This window comes from Aulonocara sp. 'chitande type north' Nkhata Bay, linkage group LG18 (assembly GCF_057382095.1).
Source record: "Aulonocara sp. 'chitande type north' Nkhata Bay isolate Kocher_YH1m ecotype deep benthic linkage group LG18, A_spYH_male_GT1.1, whole genome shotgun sequence".
NCBI lineage: Eukaryota > Metazoa > Chordata > Actinopteri > Cichliformes > Cichlidae > Aulonocara > Aulonocara sp. 'chitande type north' Nkhata Bay.
In genome coordinates this window covers 21,209,525-21,235,028 of record NC_141361.1, presented here as the reverse complement: position 1 = coordinate 21,235,028, position 25,504 = coordinate 21,209,525, and the positions used below count along the sequence as shown (strand labels likewise).

At 39.6% G+C, this 25,504-nt stretch overlaps 1 protein-coding gene across 2 annotated transcripts in view; it reads right to left on the bottom strand.

Annotated features, from left to right (window-relative positions):
* gpc1b (glypican 1b) overlaps positions 1–25,504 on the bottom strand; it is a 61,255-nt gene that overhangs the window by 18,036 nt on the left and 17,715 nt on the right. For both annotated transcript variants that reach the window (XM_086273282.1, XM_086273281.1), the window contains exon 4: positions 7,528–7,686. In XM_086273282.1, coding sequence (XP_086129408.1) covers positions 7,528–7,686 — 159 coding nt within the window. The remainder of the gene's footprint in view (positions 1–7,527; positions 7,687–25,504) is intronic.

Here is a 25,504-nt window from a genome sequence, read left to right as displayed (position 1 = left end):
ATAAACTCAAACTCTAATTTGATTGACAGGTCAATACATACACGAAAAGGAGTTTCTCAGCCTCAGGAAACCGTCTGTGTATATAACTATGAGCAATACATAACACTTCATGGCCAACAGAGTGGGTCTAGCCACAAATACACCACGTGGTGCACATCAAGTTTAACAACAACCATATTACAGCTCAAAAACCTCAAATATGAAGCTCACACTTACTACTGATTGTGGCGTTTCGCGATTTGATGTCATGATAATATTGTGTCTGCTGCAAACACCAAGCACACTTAATGCATTTCTTCATAATTAACAGCTATAACTTTCTTTAATGTGACAGCAGATCAAGAAAATCGCTAACATCACCAAAGCGACACTCTACACCCGTCACATTCTTGCTTTCATTCTTTCATCTCTCTAACTGTCTAACACGCACGCGTGAGCTAAGCGAAGCATGTGTGTCTTAATGACTTTCTTCCTGCGCTGAGTGGGAAGTTAATGATTTCATTTGTAATCACTCTGAGCTTCACATCTAGGCCACCTTGACATGTCAGAAGCTTATTTTAAGTCTATTCCTACTTTCTCTTATTTGGATGCTTTGTAACCTCCTTAAATTACATACACGCACGCACACACACGCGCTTTAACACCTTGTATGTCTGCGCTCAGTTATTCTACAGCCCCCTGTATTCTTTCATGCTTTAATACAGTCCTTTAAACCAGACAAACAGCCTCACCTTCCATGTGCCCTCTTCACGTGACCGTCTGTCTGGCTTTAATCCTCTCCCTACTACTCAAGTTGTGTCACTGACAGAAGATTCAGAGAAAGGTACCAGTGATGTTACCCCAGCTGCCAATCACTCTTTCTTAGAGCTTGGACTGATCTCAAATGGTTTTCTCACATCAGGGTATTAACTGACTGAGTATTATGTCACTCATACGATGGGCTTAATGGGCCTGGGAACATTTACCACAGTCTAATAAAATTGGATCTCATGGAAACCATATCACTGAATGAAAAAAGCAAAATAAAAACAAACAAAAACAAAATTACAAATAGGTTCATGATTAGGCTCATTTTAAAAGTGCAAATTCTTTTGCAGTGTGCCTATTATCACCTCCTCTCTCTCTAGTCTCCAGTAAAACTTAAGCGTTTGTTTCCTCTAATTGGAAGGTAACAGTTCCTGGCATGTGCAGAAAATGTTTCAAAGCCCTTGTGACCACGCTTGAACACTGCAAATACTTCCAATCCCAGAATTGTTTACAACAGAATAACATTATAATCGAAACAAAATGGCAAAATAATTAAAGTAGAAGTGAATTCCAATTCTCATCTACTTTAATTTGTGCATACTGTACTTACAGCAGCTCATCCACTCACCCCCATATAGCTAGTGTATGGTCGTAAATAGCAAACACAAGGATGTGAAGGATGAGCTGTGTTTTGGCAGAGCACCACGTACTGACAGGGGCCGATCGGACAGATCAGTGAAGGAATGAAAAGGTAATAAAAGAAGAAAACGGTGCTGCCAAGGCAGCAATTGTATATTTCGCTCTTATTTGACAGCCTTGATTCTGTTTGTCCGTTTGACAAGTGCTGAAAAATCACATTAGCTGATGGTTCTTTGGCAGAGAAGAGAGAGACGGGGAGCAAACCATGAAGCATATGCCAAGAGAGGAGGGAGGAAATCAGGTGGCAGAGATAGAATAAAAAAAATAAAATGAGAAAGCAGAGGACATTCAGTACATCTGCTATCGCTGAACACATATTTTAATACTGGAATATTTGTGTCTGTTTCTACTGCTGATGCCCTCTACATTAAAATATAAATTGATTGGTCATGCTTTTAATTTTTGTTGGTTGATGGCTGAGCATTCAGATAGTTTCCTGGGGTATTAAACACTGGTGCAATGATACAGTTGCTCCAGGTTTTTCTTCTATCCTGACCTCCAACTGACAGTGTTTCTAAATGATAACATTATTTTCAAATTATAGAGGAAAAAAGACTAAAAATGTGTTTCCCTTGGCCGATAGCCTAATTTCCACTAAATGAATCTAAATGAAAAACAGATATATGGCTCTGTGATAGACTGCTAGCTAAAAAATATCCAAATAACCAGCAAGACACACCTGAGTGATGCACTCTGGTGCTTTTACTTCCCTTCTCCTACGTATACTACTACCAATAATAATAAATAAATAAATAAATAAAACATGCATAAACAAACAACTGCTGACTTGGGCGCAGTGAATGCACAAATTCTAGTCTGGGAGCCATTAGACTGTTTATGAATCAGACTGGCTCTCCATCAATAACAACACTTATCACACACATTGTGCTCCAGGAACACTGCGAGCCCCTTAGTCAGAATTTAGATGCCGTTAAAAAGCCTCTTATATTAAACAAGCCGACACATCACATAATGCACGTCGTTTATCAGCAGGCCCTCTGCAAAAGCCTTTACTCCACTTTCTCTCTGTCTCCCCTCCTATTTTCCCTGGCTGGCATTATGCACCATTTACCCAAAGCTGTTTCTTCCTTATCCAGCTGGTTCTCTTTTTCAGACTTTTTTTTTTCTCTCTCTCCCTTGGTTGTTTCCACCAAAAGTCCATACCATTGCTTATCCTCATTATCATTTTGTTCTCTTTTATTCCCTTAATTTACTTTCCACTGCATTCCTCAAGACCATCCTTCCTCGCACATTCCTCTCTCCCTTTCTCACTTTTGTCCCTTTTTTTAAATTTTATCATTCCTAGGCGTCATCGCTCCTGGTGAGTAATGTGTTTGGCATAATTAGGCCAGCCTACTCCAGGTCTCCACTGACATGATTTGCATGCAGATAAAATGAACCGATTATGGACCACAATGGGAGTAGATGTCCTTGTCTCTCATGACATCATCAGAGGTGACCCTAAAAGCAGGAAATTAGAAGGTTTTGTGGTTTAGTACAAGGTGCAAGTGAACTGACTAAATAAAAAAACATTGCAACTTAAGTGTACAATTCAGGGATTTTGTGATCAGATGAATGAACATGCTTTGGAGAACCACTGGTCCCTGACAGGTTGTGAGTGGTTCCTGGAGGTTGCTGGTAGTAGCTAATGTGAAACTGATCTCAAAGAGGTATGTGGTGCTGCATCGAAAATCCCCTTGACATTGCTAACAGGTTACCCCGGTTGTTACTAGTTTGCATGGGAAGGCAAATGTTCTCAATTTTGATTTTGTGTCGCACTTTTTCAAGTTTCCCCACAGCTCAGAGAATAAATGACGAGTTTTTGCAGACATGTTTGTATCTTATATTCTCCAACTGGATGTGGAACGCACATTTTTTCCTACGTTGCCAGGGGATCACCAGCAGGTCTCTAGGCCTGTCTGACCTTTCTACTCTACCTGAGCACTCAAAGCACTGCATAGACCTTGCCTTTTTTTACTACTCATTCACACAAGCACTTTTTTCTATGCTGAACCTTTCTATCTAACATTCACACACATTCATATTCCAATGGATGCATCAGAGAGCAACTTGAGGTTAGCATCTTGCATTTATCTATCTTGCCCAGGAATATTTGGCATGCAGACTGGAATAGCTAAGAATCAAACCACCAGCCTTCTGATTTGTAAATGACCTGCTACCTCCTGAGCTAGTAAAAGAAAGTAAATGAGGTTGTGGTCCAAAAGCACCCTAGTTTGTCACATACTTGGGTTTATATAGAACTTTCTTAGTCATACTGACCACTCAAAGTGTTTGAGATTATAAACCACATTTAACCCGACATTCTTTATTCTGCTTTATTCTACACCTTTTATATACCTCATACACGTGGCCAGTTTATCCACATTCATGGGTTTGAAAATACACCCTTTACTACTTTAAAGACATGCTTAAGCTATCAACTCATATGACAGTGGTATAAGATAACAATTCATCAGATGACCGTGAAAATTAAATAGAAGGATCTATGGGAGTTCTATTAGTTTTGGCAAGAAAGAAAAAAGAAACACTCCTTAGGTCACGGTCCAGACAAGCCAAGTCTTAGAGTAGCTCTAGTCTGCAAAGCAGCAGGATCATGACAGGGGTTTTGTAATTGTATAGAGAATGTTGTAGGGGCAGGGTGTGTCTCACACTGTACCAACAAGTTTCGTATACAGTAAAAGTACACTCCTGCATTAAGCTGTATGTTTGAGATATACAGCCAATAACACAACACACACACACATGCACAGTGTGTGCACACAATTATCCAGATGTCACTGATGACACTATTAGGCCAAACAGTGCCTGCCAGGTTTAAGGTTTCCATCTGTTAAACACACCTGGCTGCCATCTAACACACAGCTCCCTTTGGTGCCATCACTCTCTTTGTTCTTCTTGACCTTCTCCCTCTCACTTTCATATGTAATCCCATCTTGCTGTCTCTTTCTGGTCCCCCCCCCCCCCCAACACACACACTCTGCCTTTGCATTCCTTCTCTCTCTTTTATCCCTCAAGTTGCTTCATTTCTGCCCTCATTTCTATTCTCACTGACAAGTATTTGTTTGACTTTAATTTTTTATTTCTCCCAACACTGGTTACTCATTTAATGCTACATAAAAAAATCCCTTACAGCCAATCATAGTGACACAGAATAAATCACAAACCTGCAAACATACACATCTAAACATATAGTTGCATATATGCAGTGTACAGTCTCTCAAACCCAGAGTCAGCTGATGTGAATATGGCAGTCCTCTAATCTGCGGCTTGGTTGGTGCTTCTTCCAGAGTTCCTGAATCTAAAAAGGCCTAACTTCTCTGGGCTGGAAGAGTAACACCCTACATTTAGCCACATGGTGCAAGCTAGCCCACACCCTGCTAAACAGAGCCAGATGTGGAGAGACTGGAAGCATGGTACTGTGTCAAGTCACTGAACAAATAATGCTCCTCTCAATATGGCTAAAATCTACTTCTCCTCATCTGTTTGACCATATCTCCCTTAACTTTGCAAAAATACTTCATGTTTAGGACTCTTGATCCAGACACCCCACTTTTAAAACACTCCAATGCAAAAGAAAATGTAACAGTAGCGGTTTAACCGTAGTCTGACATAGAAGTAACGTGTCTTATTTTCCACTTCACAACAGCAAAGGCTAACAACAGGATGTCTTTAGGAAAAAATTGTTTTATCCTGCCAAACTGCTGGTCATGTGGTTGCAAGTGTGACACATTATGGTCCAATTAACCCCAGTCTATCGTTCAGCTCTCTTTGAGAAGACGGCCTTTAGCAGATGGTTTTCAGGCCTCGAGGTCCCAACACACATATACTTCTCCCTCTGTCAGCTCTGCATCGCCATATGATGCTCACTGGGGTAAGATAAGGGAACACGAAAAACAGGCAGAGAAAAACAAAACTGAAAGGAGTCCGGTGGGTGGGGAACAGAGGCTGTACAAATGTTTTTACATTTGTGATCAACAAAACAGAGCAGTCTAATTAATTTACTGTCTCAAGCAACAGCAGCTATCAAACATTTATAACAGCATGTCTGGCAAGCATACACAAACACAAAACAAGCTCCAAAAATGACCTCATTGTGACAGAACACAACCAACCATGTTCGGGATGTGTGCGTCTGTGTGTGTTTATCTTAGAATTTTTTGGATGCAAATCATTACAATGTTTAGAGACTGTAGCTGAGTGCTGCTTAAATGTGTGCGTCTGTGGACTGTGTTGTTTACTGGCTCTGCTGTGCTAAATGAAGTGTCTCCCCGAAGAATGGGAAAGTTCAAGAACTGTAGGATGACGAGCTAAAATGGAGAGAATTTTGTAGGTCTTGGATTGCTTTCTGTGTGCTTGTGTACTTTTGCTTCGGAGCGGGGTGGCTCACAGCAACGGCGCCGTGAGCGAAAAGGAGGGTCCATGAGAACGAAGGACACAGAGCAATAGAAAAAGAGTAAACAAAAGTCTCTCAGCCACTAATCACTGTGATCTGAAAAGGTCAGGCTAACTAGCCAAGCTCAGAGCCTCGGCTGACAGATCCATTGTCACAGTCTGGCCAAGGGGAAGAAGTGGAGCACAGAGACACCCTTCTATTAACTGGAGCAAGTCATTACACACAAATAATTGCCTTGGTGTACCAATGCACTCATTTAATCTCTCTCTCTTCCCATCCCTCAGACTTATAACATTGTACTTAAAATCTCATACATTTTATATTATTATGATCTTATTGTATCATTTTTCAAGGTGTAGAGCAGATTTAGTGATTGAGACTATAATAATAATCTTATATAGTACTTTCCAAACCTCTAGGTGCAGTGAGTTATCGAAATGTGCAAATATAAATGGAAATACAGAGACTGTATGAATTTAATGCATTTGAAAGTCAATATATTGGGTTAATCACCTTTGTTCTCCAACTCGGTTTGAACTCTCTTGGGCACAAGTTCTTATAATGTCTTTAAGTAGTCTTCAGGACTAGTTCTCCAGACTTTTTGAAGGACATTCAAATCTTTTCTTTGTATATTGGCAGCTTTTACTCTTTTCTCTCTGAAAATGATCCCACAATGCCTCAATAATGTTGAAGTCTGGGCTGGACTGGATCAACTGAAGGACCAGGTATCTCTCAGGTCAGGTCTTTAATTTTTTCCCAATTTTTTTTTAAGGACAATGCTGAGATACATTTTTCAGCGCTCTAGGATTCACCCTGTTGGTGCAAAAACATTACATACAAAAGAAATGGCAATAAATTATGTGTTTTTATGACAGGGTGCAAGTAAAGTCCTTGAATGCCTGAATGATTCACAGGTCAGTGTTAAGTGGCTTAAGAAACAAACAAAAAAGCCATTACTTCGATAATGATTATCATGTACAAAGGCTAGACTGAAAATGAGTGAATGCCAAAAGAAAAACATTGAAAAGCCTTCAGACAGTCTGGAGAACTGCTATTCAAAAAACGAAAAGAAAGTATGGCTCCTTGAAAAGAAAATATAAAGAAATGAAGGATGGCGCAGCTGTTTTACACTGTAGTGTATCTTAATTTTAGTCTGTTGATGGGATATACAAGAGTGTTCAACAGTTAACATGATATGACACTTTACTTAATGATTTCCAACTGATTGAACCATTTGCATGCTGTACAAAAAGTAACATTTTTCACACATTAAATAATGTAGAACGCTATCAACTCACTGTGAAATGTGTTTGTCTTTATCCTTTGTTTGGGCTCAGTCAGTTTCTATGAAGCATTTTAAACCACTGAGCCACCAGAGGTTTAAATGACTTTGTTCATTTTTTGTGGTTCTGACTCTTTGCATTAAATCGTGCTTTGTTTTACTGATATCAAAGCAAAAGGGAAACAAAGTTTTAATTAAAGTTAACTGCAAATTGCTCCTTTTGAAGCATGACAGCAGATCTTTGTAAACTTTGTAGACTTTGAGATAAACTATCATTGATCTCCTTCGCTTTTTGTCAGTTTGTCTGTTGCGTCAGTGAATGTTTAAAATGAAAAAAACAAAATACACAGACATATACTCTGCATCATAAATACAAAAAGCTCACCATCGAAGATTTTGTACTGTCCGGTAAGCGAGATCTGTAAGGAGCGCCCGGCATCTTTGATTACGTTCTCCACTTCGGTGCGGCTCTGCGAGGCCAGTTTGTCCTCCACGTTACTGGTACAGCAGGTGTAACCCTGAGGACAGATGCGCAGGTGCTCGCCTATCAAAGGACAGGTGGAGGCAGAAAAGAAGAAAGTGAAGGTGGTGGAGGAAAGAACAAAAGGGGATAAAAGGGGGTGACAAAGAACAGTCAAGAAAAAAAAGAAAGATGTCATTAGCAGATTCCATGAGTCAGCACTGAATGACAAAACTGAGATTAAAAGCTTTTGTGTTTCCGCTGTTTAAAATACTCTACAGTCGCTATGAACATGACAGGACTAAATTAACTACAGTGGCTGTTTTTATGGCCTTTTTTATGGTCTGCTGGCAGTCAAGGAGGTAGAGCTGCGTGTATTCGCCCCCTTGATTTCCTGGCAAGACGTGGTGAACTGTGTGGCAGTCGTACAGCGGCAATCGGCATTGAGTTTTAATGAGCACTCCTGACACGCATTCCTGTGCCTACATTTGGAGACAAGTGCATGCACACACAAATGCACAACTCTGAAAAAAAAAGGGAAGTAGTTGGAAACTATTTCAGACATTGTGACGTTCATACACACACACAGTCAAATGCCATATACGAGAATTTACTGTAAACAAGGAGGCTGTCAGTGCAATTAAAGCTGCAGTCAAGCTGCAGCTGTAATCAGGACAAATGATGTAAGATGGAAATTCCTTCAATCCAGACATAAGGCGAATGAAATTTTTGTGACGTTTGATGAAAATAGGATAAACTATTTAGTGTTTGCTGAAAAAAAACAAACCATCTGACACCCCCACACATCCACGTCCACGTCCACGTACATTTTTACATTTCTTTTAATCAGTGTTTTACAAAAGAAATTTTAGTGAAACAGCATAATAATAGCAACACTGCATCAGGAAATGCTTGCTTGGTTAAACTGACCCCATAATGATCCATGATCCCATACAGTCATTCAGTGTGCAGAACTAGAACTAAATATATCTACTGGCCTAAAGATAACCTTAACCCAAACCTAAACCAGCCTAAGCTAATAACTTGTCTTAACCTTAAAATGTGTAAAACCAATAACAAGTCCTGAAAATCAACCCAAACTGAGACACAACTTAAAACAATTTGTGAAATAGTTATAAAGCTATTTTTTTCATTGGTGATAAAGACAAGGTGCTGTATGGAAAAGCTCCTTGTGATTGCTTTGGTTGCCATGGTCGACAGCAGTTTGCATGGAAGCGGGACTTGTCTGCAATCGCTTGCTAACTGCTCGCCAACTGGTAGTGAAATTGTGAAAACCAGAAAACTGAAACGGTCTGCCTTCAACGTTAAAGTTGTGCAATTTGAAATAAGTTGGTTGCATCTATAACACACAGCATTTAATCTCAAGGTGAACATCCTCTGTTCCTGGTTTACTAAATTTTTCAAATTTCACTACAGCTCAGAGGGTAAACAGCGAGTGTTTGCAGAAAAGTAAACACTCGCTAGTTCATGCAAACTATGTGTGACCACTGCAATCTGCAAGCAACCAAAGCAATCACAAGTAGGTTTGTGTGGTGCAGCAACCTCTTTGCAACTAGCAGCAACCAGAGGTTAAGTGATTTCTAAGCCTGTGCTACTGAGGTCTAACACAAAACACAAGAACAATATATTTCACGAAAATAATATGCGCATGACACTATGTGCACTTTTTAAAAATCTTTTATCCGCTCTATCCATCGGTGAAAGACTAGAATCCAATAACAAGTCTAATATAAGCCGATGAATAACTACGTCTTAGTATTTCGTATTAACATGAATTAAATATGTTGTCTAAGCTTTAGTCTGACAAACAAAGCTTTGCTGGTTCTGACACGTCTTGAAATGCATATTATGTCAGCTCACATGGCTGAGCTTCACATGGTGTGCACAAAGGCAAATTCAATAAACACATACTGGTGTTGTATTAATGATTAATGTCCCTCGAGCTGACATTAGCATGCATCTAGAAGACTCTGAGCTCAGGGCAACTCTATAAGCAGAACGTGGAAATCAATGAGATGGACTCTGCCATCTATTTCAACATCAGAGCCAGTGATTTCTGTGCACACTGCCTCAACAGTTACAAGCAAGTGATTCACCTTCATTTACTGTAGCTGTATTTTCAGTCGCCCACTGAGGACCCCCATCCTGTCCACAGCCTCAGTTGTGTATTCCAGCCAGTGGAGTGGGTTTGTGTGTATAACAAGAATCCTTGCATTTCACTGATTAAGTGGCAACCAAGTTCTCTGTCTTTTAAGTGCCTTATGCAGGCCAGCGCTGAAGTGAAGCAATTAAAGGCAATTGTCCCCCTCAAACGCCAAAGTGGAGAACAAGCTCTGCAGACCAGAGAAGGTGACATTGACCGTCTCTCAGCACCCTCTCACTGATAATGATGTGACTCACACCCACGGACCATAGGGTAGGAGGACCTGGATAAAGTCTTCGCGATTTGTGCGAGAAATAGGAAATGAAATTTAACAAAGAGAAAGGAGAAAACCGAAGGGCAGACAGCAGACAGGAAAGGTATGCTGTTCTTTTGTGCGTCAAATTGAATGCAATCTACCAGCACCTTCTAATGGACAGCTTTATTGCACATGTGTATTAAGAGACTGCAGACTTTTCTTCCACTGCATCACTAAAAAAAGAGTGGACAAATAGATGCTGACGCACAAAACACTCACATACACACATATAGCAGGAGGTGTGAAGCTTCCAGCTAAAGCCACTTCAGAGGGTCAATTTTTTTATGTATAAATTAGTGCTGTCTAAATTAACACGTCATTTTGGAATTCATTTCAAATATTTATTGTACTTTTTTAAATACAAGTGACACAGCTAAATTTGTTTAATTACTTTGAAAGCTGTCTAGAAGTGGGAGGCGCGCTTTATAGGGCTCTGCGAGTCAGGCATTTCATTATGACAAAGCATAAAGTTGTTTATGCGCTATGAACCCATGTCCTTCTAGTTATGAAAAACAGACAAAAAAGTAGACTTGAGGAGGAACTGCAGGAAGTTTAATGTCAGCACATAACACTCAGTTCTAACTTGCAGTGCATCTCTCTCTAGTCGGTCTCACTGAGCTATGTTGGAAGTGCATCTTTTGATCTAGCTGTATAGATAGACGCTTATAGATATTGACATATATAGACATTAATTTTGAGTTTTCACACTTAAATATTCACTTGCTTAAAGCTTCAGTGTTAATCGTGATTAATCACAGCAAATGGTTTGAGTATTGTTTTTGATACCAGCTGTGGTGTAAACAACATTGTGAGGATTTTCACTGTAACAACCACAACACTCGCAGTGGGAACCGACCGAGTCAAAGTCTCACAGCCCTGGAGACACATCTACTGTACAGCGAGAAAGGTCACCTGTAACAGAGCATTATGTTTCCAGTTGACTAACCTAATAGTCAGCTAATAATACAAACAAAGCACTCTCTTCCATTTGACTCAGTAAACTGGAGTGTGTGAGTGTGTGTGTTTGTTTGGGTGCCAGCAACGCTAAGCCACTCTCCAAGTACAAAAGGAAATATATACTTGACAGGAAGTTGTGGCTCTTCTCGTTTTAAAGTCGCTTAAGCACTCACACACATACGCATACACACACTCACATGTAGGCTACACACATATGCACACACACTCCCACAGCTAGAGGATACTAGGTAATCAGCAGAGGAGGATGGGCCATTTTCAAGTGGGAAGCCCCACTCATGTAGAGGGAAAAACATCTAAAGGGTGAAATAATGCTAATGCTTAAAATGGCTATTTAAAAAAAAGAAATCATAGCATCCACTTTCTGTTACGCACTCACTGATGCTGCATTTATTAATGCATTTAGGTAGTAAATACATGTGTTCACACAGTAAGTAAGACTTATACTGAACAGGGAAAATGACGGGGCCATATTTTATTAACTTTTTAATAAAACCAACAAAATAAAAACAATGCTGCTCTGTGTTCCTCTTGCTGAGGATGTGCATACCCTCATCACTGAATGATTGGCCACTGAACGGTAGGTGTAAATAGACTGCAGAGTGTTCAGTGTGGTGCTATCCACTTAGCCAGTGGTTGTTTGATTTCCCCAGTGTCTAATTTCCAGCAATCCTCTTGGCACTTAACCGCATACACCATATTGCTCTGTTTGTGCTCGGGAACCCGATCCTTGGAATGGATTGTTTCCTATTGTTAGATTTAGAACATGTTTTACTACCACAAAACCACTCTTTGTTTATTGCATTGAGATAAAATTAAACCAAACATCTATAAGATCTTAAAAACAGAAACAACAACAACAACAACAACAACAACAAAAAACCCTCAAATGGTATTTTCAAACATATGCGAGTTTACAAAGTAGGTGCTCTGCAATAATTGACCACCTTCTGCAAGGCCAATCAGTACAAACATAGCAAGCCAATAATCTGGCACTGCTTAAAATGGCTCACATGCATACACCACCCACCAAATTTATCTGTTTAAAAATAAACTAGGTGTTCACTCCACAGCAATCCCTTTTCTTTTGACAGACACGTCCGTTAAATAGTGAGCAATTCCCTGCCCATTAGCTTATCATTGTTCACCAGGGGGGAAGGGTCCTATTAAACACTAGTCTTGGAAGGCAGAATAAGGTTGTGCACACTGAGATAAAGCATGTGAGAGACTGACGGTCAAAGGCTTGTAGAGATGATGAGACACACAGAGAGAGACCAACAGGAAATTAAGAATAATTCAAAACACCACTAGTTTGGGAGTCGGGGAGCAGAGGTCAAATTTTTTGTTCTTGTTCAGATAGGTCACCATAACTGAGGCAGTTTTCAGTGATGCTTTGTTTCCTTATGCACGTAGCCACTAAAAACATCTTAATGAGAAAAAAAAATACAAATACAAATAAACACCACCACAGCCATTTGTGGCAGTGTATTTCACATAAACAGACACAACAAGTTTTGATGCTATATTTGTCCCACCAGTTGAAAATGTGCTAACCGCTGCAGCTGTTATGCTGACTGAGACACTGTATGCAGTTTTCAGATGGTACATTCAGGCAATTCATGATGTTCATGGAAGATTTAGGCCATGCCCCCAGATGCAAACTTTGGTTCCTTTGTCCTTTACACTGGTAGAAAAAATAATCATGTAAGGTAGTTTTTTTTCATTTATGCCTGCTGAGCCTGTTTTTGAACATTTTATTTGTACTGTGAATAAGCCATTTCAAATAATGTCACCTGGTACTAAAAAAGGCCCATCTTTTTTTCATAGAAAATAACATAGTTGAGGTAGTTCAGGCTTCTCTGCATAGACAGTTTCCCCCCAAAAAAGGGAAGACTAAGATGCAGAGAATGGATGGATGTATGGATGGATGGATGAAGAAAATACCTGGAATGACATAGAATCCCTAATGCTGCATTTCTGCTCTTACTTTGCAAAAATGCAGTAAAGTCAGCGTCTGAGCATAATATGTATTCATGTTGAGAAGTCAGATCAGTGAATGTATCGAAACTAAACAATCCAAAGATTAAAGCTCTGGAGCTAAAAGCAGAATTTACAGTGAACCTAAAAGTGTTGGCTTTATTTCTTTCAGGCTTAAACTGTCTGCACTGATACTTTGGAGAAGTATGCATGCATCATCGGAATTCAGGATGCATTACATGCAGCAGTTGTTAAATCTCCCTACTTTTCTGCCAAAGCACATTTGACAAACTAGCGTGACTGCGACACACTGACATAACTGACGGCTCCAAGTAATGACCGACATTGCATAACTGATACCGTTTCAGACCACAATGCAGAATGTCAGCGCATCTGCACGCGCGCATGGGTGTGCACGCTCGCTGTGGGATCGGAGAGATTAGCAGCATAATCCCGACGGTAGTGCGAGCGTGTGTGTGTGTGTCGACAACAAGTCGCCGGTGCCGAGGAAAAACATCCATGGAACACCAGGAATCACACGGGCGCGTGCACACCCCCTCAAACACGCTTGAACAGTGGATTAAGGTTAAACAGATAAAGTACAAGAGGACTATTTGGCACTAGAGGTTGACATAATGTCTGACCCACCAACTGTACACAATGAAATTTCACATACCAACCTGACAAATGGTCATTACAGGGTGGTACCATTCTGCATGCCTACTTGTTGTGAGTCAAATAAGTCTGCTTGTCCATCTTTGTCCATACTCCTATACTTAACACATAGAGTACGACCCAGGCTTTCACCTAGACCCTAGATTCACCAGTCTGGTAATGTGAGACCAGCAGCTATATAAATAGCTTCCTCGAGCCAGACAAGGTGGCAGCCACACACAGAAAGCATTACTACTAAGGTTAGGGTTATGGAAGTTCCATGCTGTTTTTTCCTACTGCTCTCTCCCGTCAACCCAGGCCTGGATTCACTTGACTTGAGTGAGAGTCATTTTAACTGACTGTGAAAAGTTTAACCCTCTGATCATAGCTACGGACGACAGAAAAGACTCAATGGATAACGTAACATTATAATCACGTGGAGTGTGGGGGTTAAAGTTAAATTGCTCTGGCTAAGCTGTGCTAACAAAGGGTGGAAAAGAAATGAAGTGAACTAAGGACGCGGGGTAAAGGAACAGGAAGTGCAATGATACAGAAGAGGACAAGACAAAAATATGACAAAGATAATAATGTCCTATTGTCAAAAAAGTGCTAATTGTATAATGGTAGCAAACTAGATACTGTTTAGTGTGGACATTACTGCTTCTCTGGCAATCTAGCAGCACAATGTTGTACAGTGGTAGAAAATGAAAGTGGGTGAAAATGAGAGATAAACTAAGCAAACCTCTGTTTTTTCCAAACACCAATGCATTACATGAATTTTAAGCCCTACAGTGCATGCCTTCTTTATCTGCACTGTTTTGGACAGACTTTACAAGATTCACATCCTGCTTCAGTTTTCTTAGCTGTGATTTATAAGGAACATGATGGATTATAACAGGTTTTGCAATTAAGTTGATGTAGCCCTGAGAAACACTCTTGATGGCAGTCCCTTTGTCCTGGTCCTTCTTTCACTGTCTTTCTCTCTGTTGCTCTCTCACATTCACAGTGAAAAACACAAATCCCAGAGCCAGTGAATAACCTAAGAGTGTAAATGCCAGCAGCATTAAATGATGGGGAGCAACCAGTCACATTCACTTAGCACGTACAGGCAATGTGCTATCAATAATTGGTGCTTTAGCTGTTCAGCAGCCTTCCTCAAGATCATCTCCATTCTTCATCCATTCCCTCAATTTTTTCAACCTAATTTACTCAAGTTAAGAAGAAAAACTTACACACTGAACTTACACTGAGACGGCCTACACACAATGTCCAAGTACTACTTGTTACAGACATGCCATAACTTGACCTCATCTGTGTGTTTCCTTAGTTACTAAATGTGTTTGCACAAAAAATAAGGGAGACAAGAAGTAGAAGAAATCAAATGAAGATGTAATTCTCAGGAATTTTATCTGGATCATTTCAATGTGCTCATGATATCTTAGAGACAATATATCACAGACCATCCCAAAGTAAAAAAAAAACAGCAGTTACACTACAGGGAGCTGACCTCATTTCCGTCTATAAAGGACTGTGTGTTGTTTTGGGGTGTGTATGTGTGGGGGATGATCTAACATAGGTCTTTGACAGCAAGTGTCTGCAGTTGACGCAAATCACGCAGAACATCTTGTCACATGATGCGGATGATAAAACGGGAGTGATGCTTCTGTGTCTGTGTTTAAATGCGCACAGCACTGCAGAGCTGGACTGAAATGTTCTAAATGTTTGACTATGTGGGTTTTTAAACACAGGTATCCACACACTTAACAGTTTTAAATTCTGCATTGGCTTTTTTCATTTTGAAATATTGTACTAATCAAATAATATTATGTAATTATAAACTTTTTTTATTTAAATGTACAATTATTTTACTTTATCGCATTTATTTATATTTCAGATTAGCTTCTAAATTCTTCAGATATTTGTTTTTTATACCATTCTGTCTTTTTTACCTATTTATTATGTTTTTCTGATTTACCTTTATTTTTATTTTTTTTCTGGGATGAATAAAGCAACAGTTGGGTCCATAAGTTCTTCGATAATGATCCTTTTTTATTTTTTCATTTACCTCTATACACCACCACTGTGAATTTTAAGTCAAATAGTTAAGATGTGATTGAAGTGCAAATCTACAGTGGGTTTAAAAATGTGCTGCACTTGATGCTCAAAAGAAAGCAGCCAAACTAGCATAATCATAAATATAGATACTATATTGACTGCCTGAAGTCACTTTCAACTGCTGCTTCTTTGTAGGTGTGTCTGCCTTAAGCTTTGTGTTCAGTAACTGATAATCATGCTCCACTCTGTGGAGATCAGGTGACTAACTTGGCCATTGAAGAACATCCTGTTTCCTTGCCTTGATAAACTCTTGGGTTTGTTTTGCAGTATGCCCGAGTCATTATCCTCTGCACAGATAATTCATCCTGCTACTTCTATCAGCATTCACATCATCAATAAACACAAGTGACCTGGTTCAGCTGGCAGCCATACATACCCATGATATTGCCTTCACCACGTTTGACAGACAGCGCAGTATGTTTTGGACCATGGGCTGATTCTTTCCTTGTACATGTTGTTCTCTTTCCATTCTGGTAAAAGTTCATGTTGATTTCATCTGTCCAAAGAATTTCTTTTTGATGCTTTCAAGCAGATTCTAATCAAGCCTTCCCGTTCTTGAGAGTAGAATTTTGCCATCATGCACGTAAGCTATCCTCTCCACAGTTTTCCATGCTTTTTGATGCTGCTGAGCTGGCCAGCGCATTCCTTCATTTTAAAAGCATACCGGACTGTCTTGGTCACTTAGTTATATTTAGAGTTCCAGTGAACAGCTACTAAATGTGGGTTCGATAGGTTTGTATCAACTCCAGATCTTTCATTCAATTTATTTGTCATGACAAAAGAAGGGAGCATCTCTCCCCTGGCCATGAAACAGCTTCTCAATCAATTATCCACCTACTTTGATCCTCTGGGCAGAAAGGAGCAAGCAGTTCAACAATCAGACACACATATTTCAGGGTTTACTTGGGTGAGTATCTTTGGATCTTTACAGCTGCAATATTTCATATGTTTATATAAATAAAAGCTATTATGACTGCAGTTGGATTAGGATGCTAAATATGTGAACATTAGGTTTCTGGGAGGCTTGATGACAAAGCACTGAAACATCCAATAAAATCAACAAACTTTCTCAGGAAGTTGAGCTTGATCAATCTACCTCAGTGGGTTTTTATCAACTTCTACTGAAGTGCCATAAACACTGTTGTCACCTAGAGCCAAGACTGCATGGAATGCAAGGACGTGCACCACGTAGTAAAGCTTGCCCATCATATCACCAGGACATACTTCCCGAACTTAAATCTGAATCTAGTAGCGTCATCAGAGACTTAACACACCCAGTCTATGATCTGTTTGTCTGGAAAGAAGGATCATGTGATAAGATCCAGGACAAACAGACAGAAACAGATTTTTACAAGAACTAAAGTTTGTGCTGTTTTCTAGACTTGTTTTTCTCTTCCAGCTTTTACACAAACATAAAACACAAATCACCACTCAAGCATCAAAATTTTTTATCTACTGCACTGCATTATTGCACTATTGCATATGCAAAATAACACTTATGCCAAGTATATATTTCTTTTAATTAGCTATTTTCATTTGTATGCTTTTGTGAACAAAAGTTTTTTCCTTTTTCCTTTACCTACATTTTTTAGAGCTATTACCTTTGAATGTGTAAATATGCTGTTTTTTCAGGTAAAATAACTGAAAAACAGGGAAAAGGAGGCCCATTTGTTTTGAAGGTCTTTGGACCTTCAAAACAAATGGGCAAAAAAGAGGGGAGCACGAACATACTTGAGCACAGGTATTTGTGCATGTGTGCCAGAGAGTGCTCATGGCTTGACTACTATACACTTGCAGCCTTCTGTTTGTGGCAGGACTGTCTCTTGATGGTGAAAGAACAAACAAAGCAGCCAGTTCCCCTCTGGCCTTTGCTGCTTAGAGGCAGAGAAGCTGACAGATAGAGGCTGACTTTTTGTTGTTGGGCCCTGTCAAAGCAACACGAGCTAGAACATATCCAGCCAGAACTGAGTCAGATACATGAATGGTGGTAAATGATGCGGCTAAGATTTTGTATGCAAATAAAGAAAGGTGAGCGCACAAAAGTAAAACAGAAAGCAGGGATTATTAGGAAACAGAGAGTCACTGAAAACAATAAGAGTACTTGAAAATAGAAAAAAGAGCTGATGGTTAGATATTGACTTTAAGCTTAGAAGTAAATTTTAAATGAGCCAGTGCACCTGCTGCTGGTTGAAATGTCACATGAAGCATATGAAGAGGCATTAGAAGCTACAAATAGCTTTTTGGAGGCGGTATTTGGAGCAAAGCACAAGTTGTCCACAATACAACTACTAGATAAAGAGAGAGAAACAGGTGTGTATTGTTCATTTTAATTGGAACTTTTGTTTTGAAAGGCTAGAAATTTTACAGACATCTGGTAAACCCCGAAAAGCAGCTTTAGTATTCACAAGCTTTCATTCTTACAATATAGTACTATTCGGCTAGTCATTGTTGAAAGGTGAAACAATGTGTATTTGTCAGACATGAAGTTTCGGAGTGTGAAAGTGAGAGCTAGAAAAGTTTAAAAATGTTAAAATGTTTTTATTATTTATTTTATCATTTATTATGAAGTTTTAATAGTGATTAGTGATTTTAATAATAACAATGAAAAAATCCCCCCCAGCAAAAGGTTTGGGAAACAAACAGAAAACCAAAAACCCTGATATAACCTTTGTTTTGAGTCTATTTACACATCAAAATCTTTGTCAGAAGAATGACTCTAGTTGTGCACTCCAATCACATTCACACAAGCACTTTTTTCAACAGCTAAGTGTTGTCTAAGGCTCACACTGTGGCAAACACATCAAGAGTCAGCATCTTGCCCAAGGAGCAGCCAGGCATCAAACTACCAACCCTACAATTAGTAGATTGCAGTGACATCGCCGTCAGCTAATGTACAAACTTTGTACAGTCTCCTCCTCTACAGCTTATACTGAACATGCTTAGGATGGATTAAAGCAAGAGAACAATTTTCCCTTTGGGCTCAATAAAGTTTACCTTCCTTATCCATCCATGCATAATCATCAACTCTACCTTTCGATCCTGTGAAATACTGCAGCAATGACACTAGAAGAAAAGCTAACACAGATTGCTGAATGTAACATATGATGAAACTCTTAAATTGTTATTTTTTTTATTTAATGCAGTTCATTTCTTTACGCTACTATGATACAAAGACCTCTACAAAAACCATCAGTCATTAGCTTAATCCCTATAAGCACACACCCCTGAGACTCCCACCGAACCATTTTCTAAATCCTAATAAAAAAATGTTGTCAAAGCCTCAATCAGGTCTTCTTTAATCCCCAGTAATGACTCATCAATGAGACATTAAATATTCCGTGATCTTATTATAGATCTCTGCTTGGAAAGAATATGACTGACACTCTCTGCCTCAGTCATCAGATCAAAGCACAAACAAGCCTCTCAGTTCCTCCCTTTGGTTCTCACATATCTCTCTCTCCCTCTCTCCTTGCCCCATGACTCCCTCACACACTCTTCCCTTTCCTTCCTTTGCCTTTGGCTGGGAATCTGGCCAACAAATCTGGGCTTCCAAAGAGCAGATCCATACTTGCCTGGATACTCAAACACTGGCTTGTTTCATGTATTGTCTAAGAGTCGTTAGCTTGGAGTTGTATCTCTGTCTATATCTTTTTGCGTTATTTGTCTACATTCAATATAAATCAAGATATCAGGGTATCATCATCTGTCGTTTGGTAAAAATGTCACGTTAACTAGTTTAAAGAGCGCAAGGTATTGGTTGTGTGGTGAAGCCGCTTCCACATACACTCACAGCATGTGGACATTTTCATAGGAGAAGAGATTTAAATTCTGATGTGCTCCTGTTAACTGACACTCAGAAACAGTATAAAGATGGCTCTGGGCTTCAATAAAGTTCCCATACATCTATTAACCAGTGAGTCATATTAAAAGCCTGATCTGAAAGAGGGTTTGACATGTGAACCAAAGCTGTACAAGGAAAGCCCTGTTTTGGCGATGTTGTCTGTGCATGGTGTGCGTGCCAAGCTGTCTATTTTGAAGTCAGGTCAGGACAGGCTAGCACTTCAGGCCTCTCTCAGTCACTGTGAGTCAGTAAATTGTCTTGACAACAGACGGATAGACACGGCTAACTGACGACCAGACAGAGCGACTGAAAAGAAAACAAACAGAAACATGTAAGTCACATGGCAGGAAAGAAGCGATAAGAGAATTTCAAATAAAGGAGCCAGGAAGCAGACCACAAACAAAGCCTGATGGGAAAGATTCACATTCAGCACACAAACCACTGGAAAGCAACCAAATGCCAAGGCAAAGATGAAGATGTTTAGGGAATGTCAAGGCTATTAAGCCTGTGGTTTCTACTTTCCTCCTCGCCTCCAAACAAGCCGATCTGTCAAACCACCATGTCACTCCATTTTCCACAATCAGGAACCAGGCCACCAAGTCATTGTTCTATGTAGGCCACCATCAGTGATGTCACACATCTCCTGCATTTTGCAAAGCAGCGTGGGCCTTGATAATTTACACATAATGACTGAAGAATCATTCCAGCTGTGCTTGTGCCTGTTGGGAAAAACAGGGGATTTTAGGAAACTGACTCATCGGATCTACAGGATGTTAGTGGCACACAAAGATGTTGAAGATCCGTCTAGTTTACTAGTAGCCTGTTTTATAGAACCCAAACATAGACTCAATTAGATTAAGATTTAAACCTTCCTGTGAAAGAGTGGTCAGCAGTGAGTCAAATACTACATTTAGATTTTAGCAAGGTACTTGAAATGAGGTAACCAAGTACAACGCAATGGATTTTGTTCTATAGCTTTAAATTAAACATTGCTCTAAGCAATTTCAGTAAATTCAATAAAAATAAGTTGAATGTTGACCACTAGCTGCAGCGTTTGCACATAAAGACGAGGTTTTACCAGTGTCCAGACCTTGATAATAAATTAAATCTTAAGAACTGATTCAGGCTTGGACACTTGATCTCTGCCAAACTAAGAAATAAAGGAGCAACATTCTTCTGCTAATGGCCAAAATCTGCAAATACTATTGACTTTGTCATGGGGGTAGCACTTGTTAGCAAGACAGGGCAAGGCTGACTGGTAACACAATGACCCTCTAAGTGTTGGCACAAGCTTAATGATGTGAAAAAATCATTAGCTCCCTAACTGCTTACTGGGGCAGTGGGCAGATTATGTGTAGTTAGAGAATTTATGTTCTGCTAAAAAAAATTTTAAAAAAAATCCAAGCATTCGTGATGAGTAAGAACTGCAGAAAATTACTGCTACCTATAGCTGTAATGGAAATTACATCCATGAGAATTTAAAACTAATCTGCAACTCTGATGTTAAAAACTAAGTCTGGAATATACATGTATATATTTTTTAAATGGGAAACATATGCGCATGAGAACGTAGAACCGGAGATATATGAACATCACAGAAGTGTGTTGAAAGAAGAATTTAAGGCACCTTAACAAAGCCACAGAGCATGTATGGTGTTAAGATTTCCACATGCTGCCTATTAGGCCTCTAGAATTCAAAATTCTGGCATATCGCCCATATGGGAGCAGCTTCATTGTACTGCTCTGACAGGTAAATGTAGAAGATGTGTAAAGGAATGTTTCTATCTGTCACTCCCCTGTCTAATCCCCGTTTCAGTCCAGGCCTGAAAGAGAGCTTTTCATGGTTTCATCTATGAAACAAGAAAACCTAAATGCTTGTCAAAGCTGCACTCGTGAACTTGGGAGTGCAGCAGTTCTGTGCTTGTTGCATTCCTCTGACTGCCTGCCCCTGTCATTCGGTTCTTTTTTGACTCCCTTGCTCTGTCATACACTCTTTCATTGTGTTCCTCCACGAGCCTCTGTGCCTGTTGATGTCATATTTTCAGATGTGCTTCTGTTGTTTACCTTGATTTCTTGGTTTTCTTTCCAACTATACCTAAAGGTCTGTCTTGCTTGTGCTTTAGGGTATGGTAAAGTTGCTCCTTTATCAGTTTTAAAGACATCAGATTTCCCCAAAGATTGCTTTTAAAATGTGGGATTTTATTTTTACATTTTTTTTGGTCTTTCTTAAAAATTTTACTACTCGGTTAAGTGACGATTTTACTACTATCATTACACAGATGCTTGTTTCTTGTTTCTTAGCATTAGCTGTGTGATAGACTGATGACCCATCCAGGGTGGGAGAGGCTTCTGCCTTCAAACAACCTTATGTTGGGTAAGCAATTCAAATAATCAGTTGGTGCCTTGTAATACATGGGCATGTATAGTTTTAGCAGAAACTAGGAAATAAACTCCTGGAAAAAAAAAAACAATATAGCAGAAGAAATGTAAGAAGAAGAGGTTGAAGTCTGTGCTGTCCAAAACACTTGTAGTACTGTAAGTCTTCATGGGAAAATTGCAAGTAGCACACATATTAGCTAACATATATGTTTTAAGGGAGAAACAGAGAGGAATCTTATTACATTTTACCAACAGATCAAATTGTTGCTTTCTTTCAAAATGTCATAGAATTTTCATTTTCCTTCAGCTGCTCCAATGCATCGCAGTGAGTGGGACAAAGCTTGTCCACTGTCCTCCTTCACTGGAAACAGTCATTAAAAAGGAGCTGGATTGTGCTGAAAGGGTAGATGGTTATCCTCCCGGAGTGAGATAAAGGCAGAGGAGGAGGGCGGCAGAGAGATTTGGGAAGAAGGCCACAGGGAGACAGACAGGCCACAGGCTTTTGCTGAAAGGGTGGGTGGTTTAGCCATCCAACCAGAGAGGGAGGAGGAGAAAAGGCTGAGATAGAAAAAAAAATTACAGAAAGGGAAATGCTGGCAGGAAGAAAGGAGAGAATGAGGAAAGAAAAGAAATTAAAATCCTTCTCTGTTATATAGCTCATGATTTTCTGCCATGATGCATCAGAGGTCTTGACACCAGTGAAAAGCAGACATGGGTTAGCATGTATTTGGCAACATTACTGTTAAAGTTCTGTGCGCATAGCTATTAATACTCTGGGACCCATTTTCTCTTTCAATATTGTTCTATAAGCATAATAATTGGTTTCTATCGGCAAAATATTATATACAGTTTTGTTAAATAATAAGAAGACTGTGACTAAAACTACATTTTACTTTCATTTTTTAATCTAATGGAATTGTTCAACATTATGAACCGCATATATTGACTTTCTTATCAGGATGGCCCTGCAGCTTATTGCAACTTCATGAAATCACGCACACACATGGAAAAAAACGTATTAAATGCACAAAAATGCTTTATATACATCAAGCAAGACTAAAACCTTAAATGCTGCTGTTGGAAAATGTAATTCATTTTATATTGATAAACTGATTAACATTTCAGAGTAGGCTGAGAAAGAAGGACTGTTTAAGGAGGTAATATAATAAGCTATACTTTACTCCAAATTATCGCCCACCATATTATTAACGGGGAATGTAATTCCTCTTTCGGATTAGAGTGCCACCACCTGTCCCTCCCATCCAGCTGTGAGAAGGTGAATGCTCTTAAGTCCACAGGACATAAATGTGTTGAGTGAAGTCAGATCTTGCCTGACATCTGTAGCCTTTTCCTGCATCACAACTTCTAACAAAGCCCGTCGTTGTGTGGCCCAGCTTGTGCCCTCCGCCCACGCCCATCTAACAACCCAGATCCCACTGAACTGGCATCAGTCAATGGACAAAAACTGCTTTAATTAACTTCAGATCTGTCAGCTACCGCTGAGCTACGCCAAAGTAGGCATGTAAGTTCATGCCCCATTTGATCTTTATGGGGATTTTTTTCCCCTTAAATTAGAAGAGAGAAAGGTACACATATAATCCAGCAACTGAAAAAAAATCCTTACAGAAATTTGCAGCCATACATAAAACATAGGACTCCACTTTGATCTGATGCATGTGCACTTTTGTGCATTTATACAGCAGGTGTTATGTGCGTCCGTGTAAGCCTTTGATGTAGATGTCCTGATTTTCATAACAATATATCATTTGTACAGTGCAATTGTAAGAGCTCATTACCCAGAAATAAAAAAACACTGCAATAGTTGTTAGAAAAGTCCTGAATCTGTGTGTCGCTAACATTTAATTAGCAGTTATACAAAATCTTCTACTAGGAGGGCGAAGTAACTGGTGGCAATAGGGGAACAGCAGCTTGATTCCTAGTTAGCAGTTATCTAACAGCTGGCTGGAGAGTGTTGTCACAATGGAAGGCTGGTTTCTTTTCACCTATAGTGCAAAAAAGGAAAAGCAGAAGAGAGGGGAGAGAGAGCGGGTGTTTCCATTGCAGCAAAGCAGCATCGCTTCAGAGAGTAAAGACAGTGAACATCAAAGCTGGCCCTGGGCTAGAAAGAGGGAAGACAGAAGAGGAGGGAAGTTAGAACTCACAGACAGCGGTCCCTACTGAGAATCTTGGGTAAGGAAGAAAAAAAAGGACATGGACTGGTTGAAAAAGATGGAAAGAAAAGAGAAAGTCAAAGCCAAAGAGAAGGTCTTTTTACTTCAGAAAAAGGAACACGAACTTGACAGAACGTTATTAAGGTGGCTGTCTACAGGGGTAGTCACCACTTGACTGCCAGGGCAGATGTCTATATCGCCTAATACTGCTGGACTGCTCAACAAATGCCTTTACAAGGGCTACACAAGGCTTTAACTACAAGGACAGACCTGCTCATAAAAGCACATATCTGCTCCACAATGTTCCACACAGACACATGCAGTTCAAGAGTACAAACACACCACAGAAATGCATAGAGGTTCACTGGAAATCCAAAATCACAAAAGGCTCTGTTTGCTAAACAAGCATGAAGCGCTATCTTGCAGACAAAAAAAGACAGCCACACCTTGAACGGATCTCTACAAGGACAAACAGAGACACGTGCACAAGCTCAAATCGCTTCCATCCACTTCCTCTTTCCCGACCTCAAGCGTTTCATTAACTGTGCTGCAGAGTGAAATGATAATTTCTCTTTGGACAGACTTTGCAGCAGTTAAGGGGGCAGTTAGCCATCTGAGCCTGCTGCTGTGAATGTGTTTCACTGGGTGGCAGATGGGTTCAGATGGCAAGAATTCACGGGGATGCTGAGAGACCAGGAGTGTGTTTCCCAAGGAGCTTAATTGAAAGAGATTGGAATCTAATCTGTGAGTAAACAGTCAGAGAAGAGCAGAAGCTTTCTTCCATCCATCATTTGCTACATCAGCAAATTTGAACAGGAAATCTTGACAAGGATCCGTTCTCACTAAAAACCTCCCAAATTTAGACACCAAGTTATAAAACCTAATACTGGAATGACTTGTGATTGGTGATGACTGAATGGTGTTATAATTATCCAAATGTTTTTCCTGTTGTGGCATGATAGGAAAGGCTATTAAGAATTACAGGTGCCACAGCTTAGACTGATTAAAATATTGATTTGATGATCATAGAGAAGCAGCAGCAGGTTTATCATCACTGAAGGACAACTTTCAACAGAGTATGCACAAAAATATCATTTAGTCATTTAGGTTAATATGAAATATAGCATTTTTAAACACAATCAGTTTAGTTTGAATGTAGATTAATAATCTATACAAACACAGATTTTGGCCCCATTTGTCATTCTGTGGTGTTTTAAAAATTAGTAATAACTAATTCCAAATTACATGAATTGAAGAGATGCAAACTTTAAGAGAAAAAGGCTGATGATTTTACTTTCTAAAAAGTTATT